The sequence below is a fragment of the Monodelphis domestica genome, chromosome 3 (assembly GCF_027887165.1).
Source record: "Monodelphis domestica isolate mMonDom1 chromosome 3, mMonDom1.pri, whole genome shotgun sequence".
Taxonomy (NCBI): domain Eukaryota; kingdom Metazoa; phylum Chordata; class Mammalia; order Didelphimorphia; family Didelphidae; genus Monodelphis; species Monodelphis domestica.
The window spans coordinates 223,471,899-223,490,056 of NC_077229.1; the positions used below are offsets into that span (position 1 = coordinate 223,471,899).

The 18,158-nt window shown below is 38.7% G+C and overlaps 1 protein-coding gene across 2 annotated transcripts in view; it reads left to right on the plus strand.

Annotated features, from left to right (window-relative positions):
• SCGN (secretagogin, EF-hand calcium binding protein) overlaps positions 1-15,880 on the plus strand; it is a 70,146-nt gene extending 54,266 nt beyond the window's left edge. For both annotated transcript variants that reach the window (XM_001375316.4, XM_056823527.1), the window contains 4 exons: positions 1,009-1,054; positions 5,166-5,225; positions 8,142-8,210; positions 15,242-15,880. In XM_001375316.4, coding sequence (XP_001375353.2) covers positions 1,009-1,054; positions 5,166-5,225; positions 8,142-8,210; positions 15,242-15,370 — 304 coding nt within the window. In that variant the 3' untranslated portion in view covers positions 15,371-15,880. The remainder of the gene's footprint in view (positions 1-1,008; positions 1,055-5,165; positions 5,226-8,141; positions 8,211-15,241) is intronic.
• Positions 15,881-18,158: the final 2,278 nt, after the last annotated feature.

Consider the following 18,158-nt stretch of genomic DNA (forward strand, 5'->3'; position numbering starts at 1 on the left):
AGAAGCAAACTCCGTAAGGGTGTGGGGCTGTTAAACTCCTCTTATCTAATTAAGCAACTGTTTCCTCCAGTTGGAAGGAAGGTGTATATACTTATAAACACTAGCTGGTTTTACTTAGCTCAAGCTTTCACTCCTGCATCAGGACTCCTGAGCTCAGAGATCCATTTCACCAGGTAATGAATTTTTTGACTATCATAGCTCACAAAATTGCTAAGGCACTGTGTAGTGAATGCTACCTGTCTTGGGGACAGAAGGGTCTACACAGATGATGTCAGGAAATTTTGATATTAACTTCCAACATGAAGCAACAATTGCTTAATTGTTATAGTCATCCCGAACAATAAGGAATTCAGAAAGTATCTAAGCACCAGAATAATAATAACAATTAGTAATATTAAAAATAATAATAATAGCTTGCATTTATATAGTGCTTTAAGGCTTCCAAAAAAGTTTATAATTCTCGTTTTATCCTCACAACAACCCTGGGCAATGTGTCCTCGTTTTACAGATAAGTAAACTAAAGTAGGCAATTTGTGTTAAATAATCTGCTCAGTAGGCAGCTCAGTAGATTTAGAGTCTGGCCCAGAGATGGGAGGTCTTGAGTTCAAATTTTAGCCTCAGAAACTTCCTAGCTGTTTAACACTGGGCAAGTCACTGAACCCTTGTTGCCTAGCCATTGCCATTCTTCTGCCTTAGAACCAGTATTAATTCTAAGACAGAAGATAAAGGTGGTTAATAATAATAATAATAATTTGCCCAGGGTCACACAGCTATTAAACATTTGTGGCAATATTTGAACTCACATCTTCCTGACTCCAGTCAGTGTTCTATCCACTGCACCTCAGCTCCCCCTCCAGGCAAAAAGCCCTCTGTTCTGCCTCTGGAATATATTGCCTGTGTAACTGAGCAAATTCTCTTAGAGAAGAACCCATCCTGTTCTAAGAAAACTCACTCATAGCACTCTGGTGATAATAATTCACAGGTGATTGTGGATTTTTCTCCATTTAGGATTCTGGCTCTCCAGGAAAACTTCCTGCTTCAATTTAAAATGGATGTAAGTAGAAGTATTTCTGTAGAATAATTTATACCATTGTCAATAGATTTAAAAGGAAGGGGAGGGAGAGATTGTTAGAGATTTGGGTTTTCACTTATTGGTTGCTGAAGTATCTATGAGAGGATTCAGTGGAATTACAGACTGATGGAATGACCTCTAGGAATTGATGCAGAGTGAGAGGAGCAGAACCAGGAGAACATAGTATTCAGAGACTGATATACTGTGGTACAATTGAATGTAATAGATTTTTCTACTAGTAGCAATGCAATGATCCAGGAAAATCCAGAAGAACTTATGAGAAGGAACACTTTCCACATCCAGAGAAAGAACTGTGGGAGTAGAAACACAGAAGAAAAACAACTGCTTGATCACATGGATAGAGGGGGATATGATTGGGGGTGGAAACTCTAAATAATCACCCTGGTGCAAATATCAATATATGAAAATGGGTTTTGATCAAGGATACATGTAAAACCCAGTGAAATTGTATGTTGACTACAGAAGGGGGTGGGGGAGGGAAGGGAAAGGAGCATGATTCTTATAACCAGGGGAAATTTTTCTAAATTGATTAATTAAATAAAATTAAAAAAAAATTTTTTTAAAAGAGGAATTATAGACTGAAGTGTACAAAATGGTTCCCTCATCTCTGAAAGTCTTAATGTAGAAGTCACTCAACAAATATTTACTATGTGTCAGTCACTCACTGTTAAATACTTAATAAAGAAAGGAATACAAAATTTGACTACACAACCTCTGCTCTCAAGGAAGGTAGATTCTAATAAAGAAAACAAATAAATATCTAGTTGGATATAAGATGTATATAGACTATATGAATGTAGACCTTCCCTTGCTGTCCAAATAGGAGTTAGGTGTCCAGGAAAGGTTTCCGATTGAGGATGGGATTTCAGCTGAGTATTAAGACAGGACTCAGACTCAGGATTCAAAAGACTGAGATTTTTTTAGTAGTAGCCAATCTAGGAATTTTTTTTTTTGCTTGACTATACATGGTTGTAAGAGGGGATTTTTTTTTGCTTTCTTTTTTTTTTCTTTTTTTTTTTTTAAATTTTATAGTATTTTATTTGTTCATTTCCATGCATTTTTCATTAAAGACAAAGATCATTTTCTTTTCCTCCCTCCCACCCCCCGTGGCCGACGCGTGATTCCACTGGTATCATATGTGTTCTTGACTTGAACCCATTGCCATGTTGTTAGTATTTGCATCAGAGTGTTCGCTCCGAGTCTTTCCTCTGTCATGTCCCCTCAGCCATTGTAGTCAGGCAGTTGCTTTTCCTTGGTGTTTCTATTCCCTCAGTTTGTCCTCTGCTTTTGGATAGTGTTTTTTTCTCCTTGATCCCTGCAGATTGTGCAGGGACATTACACCACCACTAATGGAGAAGTCCATTATATTCGATTATACCACAGTGTATTAGTTTCTGTGTACAATGTTCTCCTGGTTCTGCTCCTCTCGCTCTGCATCACTTCCTGGAGGTTGTTCCAGTTCACATGGAAATCCTCCACTTTATTATTCCTTTGAGCACAATAGTATTCCATCACCAACATATACCACAATTTGTTCAGCCATTCCCCAATTGATGGGCATCCCCTCATTTTCCAATTTTTGGCCACCACAAAGAGCGCAGCTATGAATATTTTTGTACAAGTCTTTTTGTCCATTATCTCTTTGGGGTACAAACCCAGCAGTGCTATGGCTGGATCAAAGGGTAGACATTCTTTTATCGCCCTTTGGGCATAGTTCCAAATTGCCCTCCAGAATGGCTGGATCAGTTCACAACTCCACCAGCAATGAATTAATGTCCCTACTTTGCCACATCCCCTCCAGCATTCATTACTTTCCATAACTGTCATGTTCGCCAATCTGCTAGGTGTGAGGTGATACCTCAGAGTTGTTTTGATTTGCATCTCTCTGATTATAAGAGATGTGGAGCACTTCTTCATGTGCTTATTAATAGTTTTGATTTCTTTATCTGAAAACTGTCTATCCATGTCCCTTGCCCATTTATCAATTGGGGAATGGCTTGATTTTTTGTACAATTGATTTAGCTCTTTATAAATTTGAGTAATTAAACCTTTGTCAGAGGTTTTTATGAAGATTTTTTCCCAACTTGTTGTTTTCCTTCTGATTTTAGTTACATTGGTTTTGTTTGTACAAAAGCCTTTTAATTTGATGTAGTCGAAATTATTTATTTTACATTTTGTGATTCTCTCTATGTCTTGCTTGGTTTTAAAGTCTTTCCCCTCCCAAAGGTCTGACATGTATACTATTCTGTGTTTACCCAATTTACTTATGGTTTCCTTCTTTATGTTTAAGTCTTTCACCCATTTTGAATTTATCTTGGTGTAGGGTGTGAGGTGTTGATCTATTCCTAATCTCTCCCACACTGTCTTCCAATTTTCCCAGCAGTTCTTATCAAATAGTGAATTTTTGTCCCAAGACCTGGGATCTTTGGGTTTATCGTATACTATCTGGCTGAGGTCGCTTTCCCCCAGTCTATTCCACTGATCCTCCTTTCTGTCTCTTAGCCAGTACCAAATTGTTTTGATGACTGCTGCTTTGTAATATAGTTTGAGGTTTTTTGCTTTCTTAATGGGGGGAGAGGAAGGCAAAAACTGGAGATGGTAAATCTTTATCTGAAAAAAATAATCGAAACAAAATAGAAAAAGTAAAGGAAAAATATGAGAAGGAAGGAAGGAAGGAAGGAAGGAAGGAAGGAAGGAAGGAAGGAAGGAAGGAAGGAAGGAAGGAAGGAAGGAAGGAAGGAAGGAAGGAGGAAAGGAAGGAAGGAGGGAAGGAAGGAAGGAAGGAAGGAAAGAAGGAAGGAAGGAAGGAAGGAAGGAAGGAAGGAAGGAAGGAAGGAAGGAAGGAAGGAAGGAAGGAAGGAAGGAAGGAAGGAAGGAAGGAAGGAAGGAAGGAAGGAAGGAAGCCTCTGTAGCTAGATAAATGTTAGAGTTCTCCAGGGAAAGAATAGGGTGTGAGGCTAGAAATGTAGGACAAGGCCCAGTTATGGAGAACTTTAAATGGGAGAGAGAGGAATTAATATTTGTTCCTGAATGTAACAGAGCCACAGAGCTCTCTGTGGAGTATGTGTGTTGGGAGGTGGGGGAGGGGGGAATGGAGAATAAGATGAATAGAACCATATTTTATTTTATTTATTATTTTAAAATATTTTTTCATGATTCATTTTTCCCTCCCCTCTTCCAGAGTCAATTAGCCCTTCCATTGGGTTATACAAATGTTATCACATATCTATTTCCATATTATTCATTTTTGCAATAAAGCAATCTTTTAAAACTAAACCCCAAATCATATACCTATATAAACAAATGATGGCATATGTTTTTCTTCTGTGTTTCTACTCCCACAGTTCTTTCTCTCAATGTGGATAGCATGCGTTCTCATAAGTCCCTTGGGATTGTTTTGTAATACCAAAGTCCATTACATTGGATTGTTCTACAGTGTTTCACTTTTGGTGTACAATGTTCTATTGGTTCTACTCATTTCACTTTGCATCAGTTCATTGAGGTTCTCCCATTTCCCATGGAATTCCTCCAGTTCATCATTCCTTACAGCATAATTACCACCAGATCACAATTTGTTCAGCCATTCTCCAACTGAGGGACACTCCCTCATTTTCCAATTTTTTTTTTTGGCCACCACAAAGAGTGCATCTATAAAATATTTTTGTAAAAACATTTTTCATTATTATCTCTTTAGGGAACAAACTTAGGAGTGGTATTGCTGGATCAAAGGGTATGCATATAGGGCTATATTTTAGAAAATCACAGTTGTAACAGACAAAAGATGGGGAGGTCAGTTAAGAGTAGTCCAGGTAAGAGTGATGAGGGTCTAACTTAAGGTCATATTAGTGGAGAAAAAGGAACATACACAGGAGATATTGTGAAGGTAGAAACATGATTTATCAATGGATTCAACATGTCGGGTGACATTAAGCAGTTACATATGGCACTAAGATTGCTTAGCCTATGAGCCTAGAAAAGTTCAGAACCAGTGGATTATTGGGGTAGGGGAGAAATAATGAGTTCTATTTGGAATGTCTTGAATTGTCCTTGATGTGATTTCCCTCCCTTCCAGGCCTGTAGTACTGAAGAAAGAATGAGGGATTTTGAGAAAATATTTGCTCACTATGATGTTGTAAGTACCTTGTTCTTTTGCGGCCCTTTTGAGACTCCTGAGTTAGAGTTTTAGTTAGTTTGAAACTCTCAGGTTATAATTTTTGTACTCTTGAGATTAGAAAATTGTACAGCTATTGTATTGAGCACATTCTGGCTCCTAGTACAAGGACTATACTCCCTTTCGGTAGGCAGGAAATTCTGGCCACGTGGGTTTCAGTGTCCACTGAAGTTTACCCACAGCTTCATGCCAACTGCCACTGGTGAAATAAACTATAAATGGCAGCCTATAAACATACTATTTCCTAACATTTGGTTTGTCCATACTCTAAAGCAAAAAGAGAGAAAAAATCATCAGTTTTGAAATTTTTGAAATAGCTTAATTTTAAATTGTTTCAGAAGCTGAGAAAGATGAAAAAAATGGATTATTGTGTAGTTATAATAGATACCTAGAGAGACAGCTTGGATTGAGAGCTGGCCTCAAGCAGTAAGGTGAGATTAAAGTCTCATCTCTGAGAGATGCTGGCTTTGAGACTTTGGACATATCACTCAACCTTTTGTGCTCCAGAGAACTCTCTAAAACTGGAAGTCACTAAGAAGTTACTGATCTTTTTATTTAGTGAAGTTTCTTCAGAGATTTCTCTATACCATTTAAATTCTAGGTTGGGTCCAAAAGAAGAAAGCTATATGATAATGAATTAAATATGAACCCTCATTAATCTATAACAAACAAGATTGTTGAACTCAGACTGACTCATGTCTGCTTCCCACAAAAAGGAACTGAGCAATGCAGATAGAAGAAACATTTTGAAATAAGGTCAAGGAAAAACAAATACATGCAGGAACTTGTTGAACCACATTTCCCTTCACCTTCTGCAGAATTTTAATTCCATGACTGAAATATACAATGATCTGCAAATGTGCAGTTTTTACCCTACTTGCCAGTATATACCCTATTGCTAGCTGATATGCATACCACCACCTACTGGTTAAAAAAAAGCTCAGACACTTAATGACTAAGTGTATGCTATAGGAGTTCCAATATAAAAGGAACATCTTCTCTTTGGACCCCCAAGTGTAGAATGTCAAAAGACTCACATGTTTACTGTAACAGTTAAAATTTATGGAAACTGAGGCAGGTAGAAATTAGTTTCTCTCTGCAAGGAGTATTATATTTTTATGAGGTTTATTAAAGATTAAGAATTAAAGAAAATACAGGATAAGAAAACACGTGCCTAGGCCAGAGAAGCCTAGACAAGATAATCTCACATCATGAAAGAGACGCCTCTGCTCCAAACGGAAGTCCAAAAGGAGAGCGAGCCTATTCACAATCAGGTTTAAATACCTTCTAGATCTTGGCCCATGTGAGAATTCAGTGAGATTACAGGGCATTCTGGGGATTGAAGTCCTGGATTCATGTCTATTTTTTACATTACTCTAAATCTAATGTTGGCAAGTTAAGTGGTACAATGGATAAAGCATTGGGCTTTGGAATCAGGAAAACTCATCTTCAAGAGTTCAAATCCAGCCTCAGACACTTTCTATCTGTGTGACCCTGGGCAAGTCATTTATTCCCCCCTCCCCCCATTGCTAACACTCACTGTTCTTACACAGTATTGATTCTTAGGTGAAAGTTAAGAGCTTTTTTAAAAAGAGAGGACAGTGCAGAAGAAGATGAGAAAGGCTCAAAAGAAATAATCCTGACAATTAAAGGCAGTGAGGCACCATGAAAGGAATCTTAAATTGGAAACAAGAGAACCTGGTTTTGCATCCCCCAATTATGCTATCTGTTATCTGTGTGACATTGAGTAAGTCACTTTAATTCTCAGGTCTTACTTTGCTCATCTCTAAAATTAAAAAATCACAAATAGAATCATAAATCTAGAATTGGGCAGGTTCTCAGAGGTCATATTGACCAGCCTACAAATTTTATATGTGATGAAACTGAGGCCCAGGAAGGTTAAGTAATTTGGACCAGGTCACACAGGTAAGTAAATGTCAGAGGTGGGAATGAATTCTGGGCCTGTTAGTCCATAACCTGAATTCTTTCCTCTGTCTCCCTCTGCCATTGTTTCTAGCTCTAAATTTATCACCGTCAGATTGGAAAATGGTAAAGGATGGATGTGGATGCAGTTGGAAAATGCCATACTATTAGGATTGAAGAGTTTAGAAATCATAAATAAGAGAGTTGACAGTTTTCCTAATGAGAATTTTGTAGGAGGAAAGTCTGATATATTTGCATTTGGAGTATATTTGGTATACATACACGCATATTTTAGTGAATATGGGACTCACCCAATATGTGGGTATCCTTGCCAGCAGAGCAGATGGTAACTCATCTATACTTTCTCATCCCATGTGACTATTATTTGTGTCCTTCCATAAATTCTCCACTCTTAAAATAAAGAAATGTGTTTATATGCTATGAATGTTGGGCAAAAGGAAAGAAGTTGTCTATATTCAGAACATGCTGAAATACTCTCACATATCCCCTCTGGTACCATCTCTCTTGATCTCCTGTTTCTAATTATATGCTTTACTGTTCTCTGAACAAAAACATGATACTGTGGCTCTCGATTGACTTAAGACAACCAGCAGAAATGTGTAGCAAACACTTCCTGCTCTGAGTTCCTGCTATTTAGAAAGGAGAAAAAAATAAATCAATGTATTTCATTCATTCATATTTCATTTAAACCCTGCCAAATGCTCAAGATGAACAATTTCCATTAGTTGGAAGAGATTTATTTGGGATTAGTTCTTTAATCATTTTCGTATGGTGTATCAGTGTTCTACACAGAAAACTAAAGTAGAAAACTACAGAGCCCTGGAATCTATTGGCATGCTGAAAAAATTATTGCATTGGCCCATCTGCCACACTTATTCCTGTGTTTTCTGACTCCATTCAATTGTTTGGATTTCTTTTTCTTTTTTTTCCCAGAGTAAAACTGGAGCCCTGGAAGGTCCAGAAGTGGATGGATTTGTCAAAGATATGATGGAACTTGTCAAGGTGATCTCATAAGGCCAAGTAGAATTTTCTTATCCTGGGTTTTTTGGTCAGATTTTGCCAGAATTACATAGTCTTAGGTATTCATGCAAAAGAAAACATCCAGAAATATTCGTCTATTTACCATTTGACTTTCAGTAAAAATCTAAAGAAAGGTGGCAGTTAGGTCACTCAGTGGACAGAGAGCCAGGCCTATAGACAAGAAATTCTAGCTTTCAAATCTGACTTCAGATACTTCCTAGCTCTTGGGCAAGTCACTTAACCCTCATTGCTTAGGTCTTACCACTCTTCTGCATTATTAATATTGATTCAAAGATAGAAGGTACAGGTTTAATTTTTTTTTAATTTAAAAACAAGCTAAAGACATATCTCCAAAATCTACCTTCATCTCTTTTTAAAACATCTGTTTCCTAAATGACAGGGAATCTATGAGTTTCTGGAGCCTACTTAAAGAATGCCAAGTTTATTAGAGGTGCACTATATGGTTTGAACCATTTCTATATTTAAAGCTGTTTTGCTTTTCTGCATTCAAGAGAATTCGATTCACATTTCTGAATTTAATTTAATCTGAGAGATATACTCATTTGTATTCCATTAGTAGTCTGAGGGCTTCTCTTACCTCTTTTAATGGATAGCTGTTTATCTTTTAGGAGACTGCAGTAGCCTTGATTATCTTAATTTAGGTTATGCCTACCCAGAAAAAAAAAAAGTAAAGCTGAATGCCGGCAATTATCCAGTGAATCTAGCCTACGTAGACAAATTCAAAAATCTTCTTTGGGGCAAAATTATACGGGATTCACTATCTACCCTGATCAAGTTAAAAGGTTCATTTGTAGCTTTTCCCTTTATTTGGCAAAGTGTAGAAACAGAATGTGGAAAGTTGTTCAGGATGAATTTGCTGAGCAATTCAGAGTGATTGGCATCCAAGGAGGCACAGTGACCAATGGCAGGCTGATTTTATTCCAGAGTATGCCAAGTTCTACCTGGGCTAGCAATACTTTAATGGCAAGAGGGACAAGGAGGGGAATGGGGGAAGTAGCAGAGCTGGAAAAGCTAAGATCTTTTTTTTTTTTAATTCTATGGAAAGTGACTAGGTTTACTGGCATAATTTCATTATGAATAGGGGGCAACTGGGTGGCTCAGAGGATTGAGAACCAGACCTAGAGATGGGAGGTTCTAGGTTCAAATCTGGCCTTAGATACTTCTTAGCTGTGTGACCCTGGGTAGGTCATTTAACCCACATTGCCTAGCCTAATTGCTCTTCTGCCTTAGAACCAATGCACAGTATTGATTCTAAGACAGAAGGTAAGGATTTAAAAAATAATAATTTTTAAAAATAAAAATTCTTTTTATTATAAATAATGATCATCAATAGATTTTGTTAAATTTCCTGAGTTTCATCATTTACACTAAACCTAGTCTCTTTTATTTCTTATCCCCCAATCATATCCACCCCCCTTCACTTGGTGCTCTAAATGGGAATTCTGCAGGTACCTTTTCTTGCAGGAGGCTTGCTAGCTGTTTGGGTAATGGTGCCTGGTTGCCACAAAGATTTATTTATTTACCTGATAGGTTTTTAATTCAGTAATCACTGTAATTATCGCTTTCTTTTCTAGTTTCTTGGTTTTCAGCTCAAGCTGCATTCTATAATCCCTACTATGAAGGCAAAGGTGTTTTTCTATAAAAGCATATAACATATGCTTTTTAATTTTTTATAAATTTACATAGTCTTAATTTGTAAAAAAAAATAAAGAAAAAGTTCTCGGGGGGGGGGGGGAAGCAGGGGGCAGCTAGGTATCACAGTGGAGAGAGTGCCAGGCATGAAGAGTAGAGGACCTGCGTTCAAATCTGGATTTAAATGCTTCTTAGCTATGAGACACTGGACAAGTCACTTACCCTTGACTGCCTAGCCCTTACTGCTCTTCTGTTTTAGAATGGATACTAAGACAGAAGTTAAAGGTTTAAAATCATTTTTTTAATATACAATAGTAGAAAATAGACAATTCTCTTCCACCATAGAAAGCCCTCCTGGACTGGAACTCTCTTCTGACAGGACAAACTAGAGAGGCAGATTTGTCTTCTCCATGGGCAATTCTCCTCCATAGCTTAGGAAGAGCTAGATGGTCACAGAGCTATGTGACCTACAAAACCTGGTGCTTACAAGCTTCCACATGAGGAACTGATGTCTCCTAAGCATTTTCTTTGTGCCTGAATCAGGTATCACCAGTTGTCGCAGACCCAAGAAATAATCAGGAGCCACCAAGGCAGTTATAAGCCCAAGTAATTCAATTGACAGCTTCTCCCTTTCTTTCTTTGGTCTCAACCCAAACTTGAGGAATATAAATTATTCCCAGACTTTAGGTCTCAACCAAGCAGAAAAGCTTCTCTAACAGCCAGACTTTACTCATTTCTTGCCCAGCAGGCTTCAGTAACCATGGTGATGCCTGATCCTGAAGCAACCAGGCGACTCCTGGCTCAGGCCAGACTTTTTCTATAAAGCTGCTGCTACTGATTTCTTCCTCCTTCTTCTCTGGGTTCTCCTTGGAATCAGAGAATGTTGGAGGTCACCAAAATCTTGGCAGTTATCTAGAATTCACCCTTCATTATTCAAAGAAAGAAACTTAGGTCTACTTTTTTCTTCCTCTTTCTCTTTTCTCTTTTTCCTTTCTTCTTCCTCAAGTCAAGCTTTATTATGTTTTGGGTTTTTTTTTTTTGTCCCAATTTGGCCTTTAAAGTTCTTCCTAACTTAGCCCCTTCCTACTTCAAGAATCATTTTACACTTTGTTCTATTTGCTCTGATCCAGCAACCCTGGTCTCCTTGCTATTCCTCAACTATGACACTCCATCTCTTATCTCCAGGCCCTTGTAATCACTTGGGAAGACCAGGAGATAGAAGATGGAGTCTTCTCATGCCTATAGTCTTCTTTCTCCTCTCCCTTTTCCCCATGGGTTTCCCTGGCTTCCTTCATTTCTCAACTCAAATCCACCTTTTACAGGAGGCCATTCCTGATCTCCTCAGTTGCTAGTGCCTTCCCTGCTGAGATTGCCTTCTACCTATTCTGTATGTTTCTTGTATGTATCTAGTTATTTACATGTCTTTCCCATTTGAATATGTGTTCCATAAGGACCACCTTTGCTTCTCTTTGCATCTTCAGCACTAAGCATATACTAAGCCAGGCACATAGTAAGCATTTAAAAAATTGCTTATAGAAACTGTGCCCTTTGGTGCCACCCTACTATTGCTGAGCAGAGCCCTGATCTCATAACTGATTAGGAACTATGTAAATGGAGAAGCTTCTGGCCTCAAGGGGGATCAGATGGGATATAAGGGAGGAAGGTCAGAGAAGAAATGAAAATAAAAACTGTCCCAGATTCCCCAGTCTGCCTGTCCCAGGAACTTACATATCCCACTTGCATGTTCTGTGGTAACTTGGCACTACCCTTTGTGCACCAAAGTCCAGTGGATGGAGTGGGCCTCTGGGAAGATAGGTTTTGAGGTTTTTTGAATCTTTTTCTTCTCTCTAAAGGGTAGGAAGAGACCAAAGCCTGGAGTGAGGACAGCTGTGTTCCCAGGACAGGGATGCTAGGACCCTAACCCATAGGAAAAGAGAAGTATCCTAGCCCCCTTGAAGTTCTCTTCCATCTCTGGGCCTCTTCAGATCCAATACTTCATCTTTCTTATCCAGAGAGGGCTTCAACAAAGGGCCCCTAGACTAACTCTGGGAAAAACTTCACTGGTAGCAGGCTGAGGACAACTATAGGAAAAGGAAAGGAAGGAAAAAGTTCACTTGCTACTGAGGATTTTTTTTTTTCTCTCTAGGGAAAGGGAAATAATATATGGTAGTGGGCAGGAGTTTACTCAGAGAGTTTGGGCTAAGGTCACAGGGCAGACTACCTCTGGATTGGTTCATCAAGACCCTTTCTCAGGGCCACCAGAGCAGTGGCTTCATGTATTAGTGGTACTGGGCATCAACCTGGCCTCCGGACTAGGCAAGAGTGTAGCTCTGGGTCAGAGGATATTCTAGCCTTCTGTCATGTTAAATGTTGCATGTGAAATCTTTAACTGTATCTGTAGTTTCTAGAGGAGAAATCAAGACTCTGATGATTTTGTTTCTAGTATAAAAGAAATGTGATTTATTTTCTGTTTGTAAATCATAATAGAGACATTTTGGCAAGAGAAGAAGGGGGTAGTCCGATGGCTAAAAGTAAAATGGAGAAGATCACTGCCATTGAAATGATGGCTACCTCCCCCCTCCCAAGAAAATAATTGCTTGGTGAATGAATTGACAACTTTTGATCAAAGTCAGTTACAAAGCCTATAGAGCAAAGGAGCAAGGAACTACCAAGGTGTGCTCTTCACAGCTATTTACAGAATTAGAGCTGAAAGGAACCAAAAAGGTCATCCAGATTATCCTTTCATTGTAAATGAGGGAATATGCTGATATGCAAGTCACATGGCCAAAGCCACATGAGATAACAGATAACAAAATATAATGTGATAATATACAAAATATAATAAAGAGCTGACCCTAGAAACCGAGGTCTTCATTTCTACAATTTAACATTCCTTTAATTATCCCTTCCATGGCATAACCTTGAATCCCTAAATATTGCGATGCCTTTCCCAATTTAAAAAAAAAATTTTAAACCTTACCTTCCATCTTAGAATAATACTATGTATTTGTTCCAAGGCAGAAGAGTGGTAAGGGCTAGACAATGGGGGTCAAGTGACTTGCCCAGGGTCACATAGCTAGGAAGTATCCGAGGCCATATTTGAATCCTCAGATTATATTAACCTTTTTCCATTTCCTATAATTCTTATTACTCACTATTCTGGGACCTTTGTGGGTCCTGCTTATCCTATCGTATTTTTTTTCTGTACCTCTCAACTTCATGTCATCTGAAAATTTAAAATGTGCCCTATTAAAACATACCTAAAATGCTCATCAAAGCAGGACCAAAGGCAAAGCCTCCAGTTCCACTCTCTCCAACCCTCTCTCCAGGTTGACATAGATCCATTAACCACCATTCCTTGGGTCTGGTCATTTTAGTTTTGAATCCTCCAGATTATACTATTATCTAGGCAAAAGTTCTTTATCTTGTCAACAAGAACACAATTAGAGAATCTTGCCGAATTCCAGGTATACTAGGTCTATAGCATTCCATTAACTCAGGAGCTAGCAAACTAGGGCCAGCAGGCCAAGATGAGACTACCGCCTATTTTTGTATAACCTGTGAGAATGAAGAATTTTTGTATGTTTTAAAATAATTGGCTAAGTAATAATTATATTTTAAAATATTATATTTAAAAATAATTATTACTTACAAATGTAAAAACCATTCTTAAATCATAGACTTTACAAGAATAGACAACATGCCAAATTTGACCCAGAGACAAAAATAGGTAACATGCCAAATCAGGCATGTTATCTATTTTTGTAAAGTCTATGATTTTGCCAACCTTTGTCCTAAGCAACCAGGTTACTATTATTTTCAGAAAAGGAAATAAGGCTAGCTGGATATGGTTTATTCTTCCATAGTGATCTCCCAATTCCCTTTCTAAGTGACATTCAATGATCCTTATAATACTACATTCTAGAATTTTGTCGGAAATTGACATCAAACCTGCAAGCCTAAAATTAGAAATATCTGTCTTTTCTGTTTTGAAAATCAACACACTGTTTGTAATTTCAACACTTCTTCTAATCTACATATTTTCTTGAGCTCTTTGAAGATTATTGACAGTAGTTCAGTGATCACATCTACAAATTCTTCCAATAGCCAGTTTCTATCCTATTTCACATAAGCCATAAAAGCAAGTCCAGTTCTTGATTAAGTAAGCAAATTTCCTTTTCAGAACATCACAGTCCCATTCTACTACCCTCCTCTTGTCCCTTTCAGGTAACTAGCATATGTCCCATTTCCATAAGGCTTTGTTTTTTCCTTTGTCTCTGTGAGCTGGACCCTTTTCTTAATATCCAAACCCTAAACCAGTGATGATGAATCTTTTAAAGACTGCATGCCATAGCCCTTCCCCCAAGACTGAGAGCCACCTCCTCCTTACCCCAGACAGGAGAGGAAGGAAGTGCTCCCATTGGACTGCTGGGCAGAGGGGCAGGTGATGTGAAAAAATATCCACAGGTGCAGTGGAGAGGGGGAAGGGAGCAGCTCCTCTGAATCTCCCTGGCTTTCTAATAATGACCTCTGGTAGAGGATGGTGTGTGTGCTCACAGAGAGGGCTCTCCTTGCCTTCTTTGGCACACGTGCCATAGGTTCATCATCACAGCCCTAAACAGTGCTTCTCAGAGTTTAAACTATTTCCCTAGCTACCAAAACATCAAAATAGCATTTTGGTCCCTAAAATATCCCTTGGGATTATTTATGCTGTTTTTCCCAGAACAACTTAATGTTTGAGCTAGACTTTCATTCAGAGGATCATTATAACCTTTTTTTGGTTTTGCTGCCAGAAGCACAAAATCTCCCACAGGGAAGTAATCAACTAGGTCTTCTCCCAGCTGTCACAATGCAGAATTCATAATCACCACCAGCCTGGCTGGTTCCCTCTGGTTTGAAGACAAAGTAATCATGTGGCTCTAAGACAGATGTCTTAGGAAAGTAAGGAAAATGACATGGAATGAAAGAATGCACATGAGAATGAGTCTGTCTGTATCAGAAGCAGAGCTGTTCCTTCCAAATATACAATTTCCTTCCCCAAAGCTTCTGCCATCATATCCTAGATCTTCTCAGAATGCTGCAAAGCCCAGGCTAATTCCCAGCTTGCATCTCTGCTACTATGGATCTTTTTGGTGTGTGTGTGTGTGTGTGTGTGTGTGTGTGTGTGTGTGTGTGTGTGTGTGTGTGTGTGTGTGTGTGTGTTTTAAACCCTTATCTTCCAATACTGTGTATTGGTTCCAAGGTAGAAGAGCGGTAAGGGCTAGGCAATGGGGGTTAAATGACTTGCTCAGGGTCACACAGGTAGGAAGAAGCCAGGATCCTATTGGTTTTTCTGATCATTTTGTTTTCTTGTTCTCTAGCCCAGCATCAGTGGAGTAGACCTGGACAAGTTTCGAGAGATTTTGCTCCGTCACTGCGATGTAAACAAGGATGGGAAAATTCAGAAGTCTGAGCTGGCTTTGTGTCTTGGTTTAAAAGTCAGCCCCTAATTGTCAGTGACTTTGGTCCTGTGCTTTGAGTGTATTTGTGTGTCAGCCCCCACTGGTAGAATTGTGTCTAATCTTCGCTAACAGTATTTACGTGGGTATCATGTAACTTCCCACAAAAGTTCAGGGGCAGTAATGAGCTGGATTAGGGAGAGGCATCAAAAGAGCCTTCTTGGCAAGGATGAGACAATGGTTCAAGGCATGGAGGGAAGTCATCCAAAGAATTGCTATCACTTTTATAAATCAATATCAGCAAGACAAAACTTTCCTGCCTGTCACAGATTCATCTGGCCCACAATGCCTGCCTTCCTGGCCAACTTGCTATCACTCACTCAGTCCTGGGGGGAGGTATTTCCTGAGCATTGGCTGCTTGTCCCCTTGTGCTAAGCTTGTCAGGCATTCCCAGCTTCCTGTGAAGATTAAATTGATGTGCTGTGTGAATATGTGTTCTGTCATTTGTGCAAATAAATTTGGAAGTGAAAATAAACCCTGAGCTAGATTAAAAAAAGAAAAGTCATCATCCCTGGTGTTTGTGTCTCACGATGTGTTTTATATCCTAGACAGAGAGCCCTTCTGACCCCAAAGGCAATGAGGGAAAATCTGAATAGATAAACTGGAGTCAGTCTAGCCACAAAGTTCTCCTCATTGGACCTGAAGCTGTGATAAACTGAGGGAAACTAATATTATACTGTTTAATAACCAGTATTATTCTATAAGCCATCCTATTCCCACTTTGTCAAAGCTCAGTACTCAGTCTAACTCAGCAGGAACAGGCAGTAAAAGTTTGGTTATGGAAGATAACAACTCCTGGCCCCCAGGAGACAGCAGCTAGCTAACCAAGGTAAAGTGATACCTTGGCTTTGTTTACAGGTAAATAAAGAATCTGCTTGATTTAGGCCCCTAGAAGATCATTCCTTTCCTTGGTGTTCCTCCTCAAAGTTAAGAGTGACTTTGTCTCCAAGGAGAAGGCTAAGGGGTGGGAATCTAGATTGGGGTGGTTTGGTTTCTAGTCAAGATTACTAGAAGAAGTTGATATCCATCAAGCATTTAGCATTCCTTAATTGCCAGAGAGGGGTATATAATTATCGGTACCAGAAGGTCAACCCACATACCAACAGGGACTGCTTTACCTTTGCAGGGGGAGATCCAGGTGATGTACTGTTAGGCCAATCAAAAGGAAGATACACCTAAGTTTAAAAGACAGAGTCTCTGATCATCAGGAGAAACCATTGGTCCAGTCTCTCAGATTTCTGGCTTTTTGATGAGGTGCTCATGTGATCTATTTTACTAGCAATGTATGTGTTATATGTGTTAACTGCCTGGGTGTCATTTTTACTCACAACAAAACTGTCATAAAAATCATATACTTACAGGTAGTTATTGCATGAACAAGATTTCTCATATATTGCTTAATTCTGTGCCAAAAAGAATAAATGTACCCTTCCACAATTTTGTCTGCAGGACTAGTCTTCTAAACTTAGTGATCTTTTAGTTCAGATTTTGCTCTGTCTCCTGTCTCCATCTCTCTCCTCCACCTCTCTTTCACCTTTTCTTTCTCTTTTATTTTCTTCTCTTTTCCTCTTCTTGCTTTCTTTTTGTCTTACTCTTATTCTCTTTCTTTTACTTTTTTCTTTTTCTCCCTCTCTCACTTTCTCTCTCAATCTCTATTTCTTTCTCTAACAAACACACACACACACACACACACACACAGGTAATTTTTCCTTAAAATGTTATTTCCTACATTTTTCTCCAGACCAATATGGGGGAAATATGATGTGAACTTCTGGGTCAATGCAATTAAGTTACCAAACACACAAGATTAAAATAAACATTTATTACTTTAAGGAAATTTTAACCAACCTACCAAATAACTTGGATCATGAATTTAATTCTATTATAAATCTAAGGATCTTGTTATAGGGCTCATGTGTAAAAATAATGGTGGTCCTAAGAATAATAATATGTAATACCAATTTTTTCTCTTATTAGGAAATGATTGTTTATTGCACTTTTTCTTTTCTGAGGGGATTCAAGGTCTCATTGCCTCACTTCATCTTCCACTAGATTTCTACAGACCATCTCTTTAAAAGTAAAACCTGCCCCTAATCCTCTCCCCAGTTCACTTTCAACCATGCCAGAAAATAAACACATGAGTCAGTCAGAATTGGTGGCTATTAATTTTTACTTTATATCAATAGAAATAACTTTAACAGTTAAGAGTTAACAGAAAGTACCTGCCAGGGCCAGAGAAAGAAGAGAACATGAAGATGTCAGGGACTTGGTATGTCTGTGGCTCACCAGCCTATTCCAGTGGTATTTCTTATAGATTCTCAGCTCCTATCACAATCACTGGCAACAGCAACCAATAAGATTGGGAAGTGGAGAGGACTCCCCAGTCAGGGAACATCACTATGACTCTGTCCTGCTTCTCCATGTGGCTGGTCGAAATGTATTCTCTTTATCCTTCTTACCAGTAGCCTCTTCCAACGTTAAGTTTAAATGTCTTTGTGAAGTCTGAATGAAAGTCTGTGGGTCTGCTCATAATTACTCCCTGAATCTTGTAACTCCTTGAGTTGCTTATGAACCTAGTAGGCCAGGAAAGGTTACACAAAATTCTAAAAATCCCAGACACAAATAGGCAAACAGATGAAATGGGATCATGTTTTATCTCCCTAGAGCTTTGATGGATTATTTGGATGCCATATTCAGAAGTCAAGGAGTTCTTCTACTTAGAATATCAACAAGAGGGAGTGAATGAAGTAGAAGGGCTAGGGTTTAAAACAAACAAAAA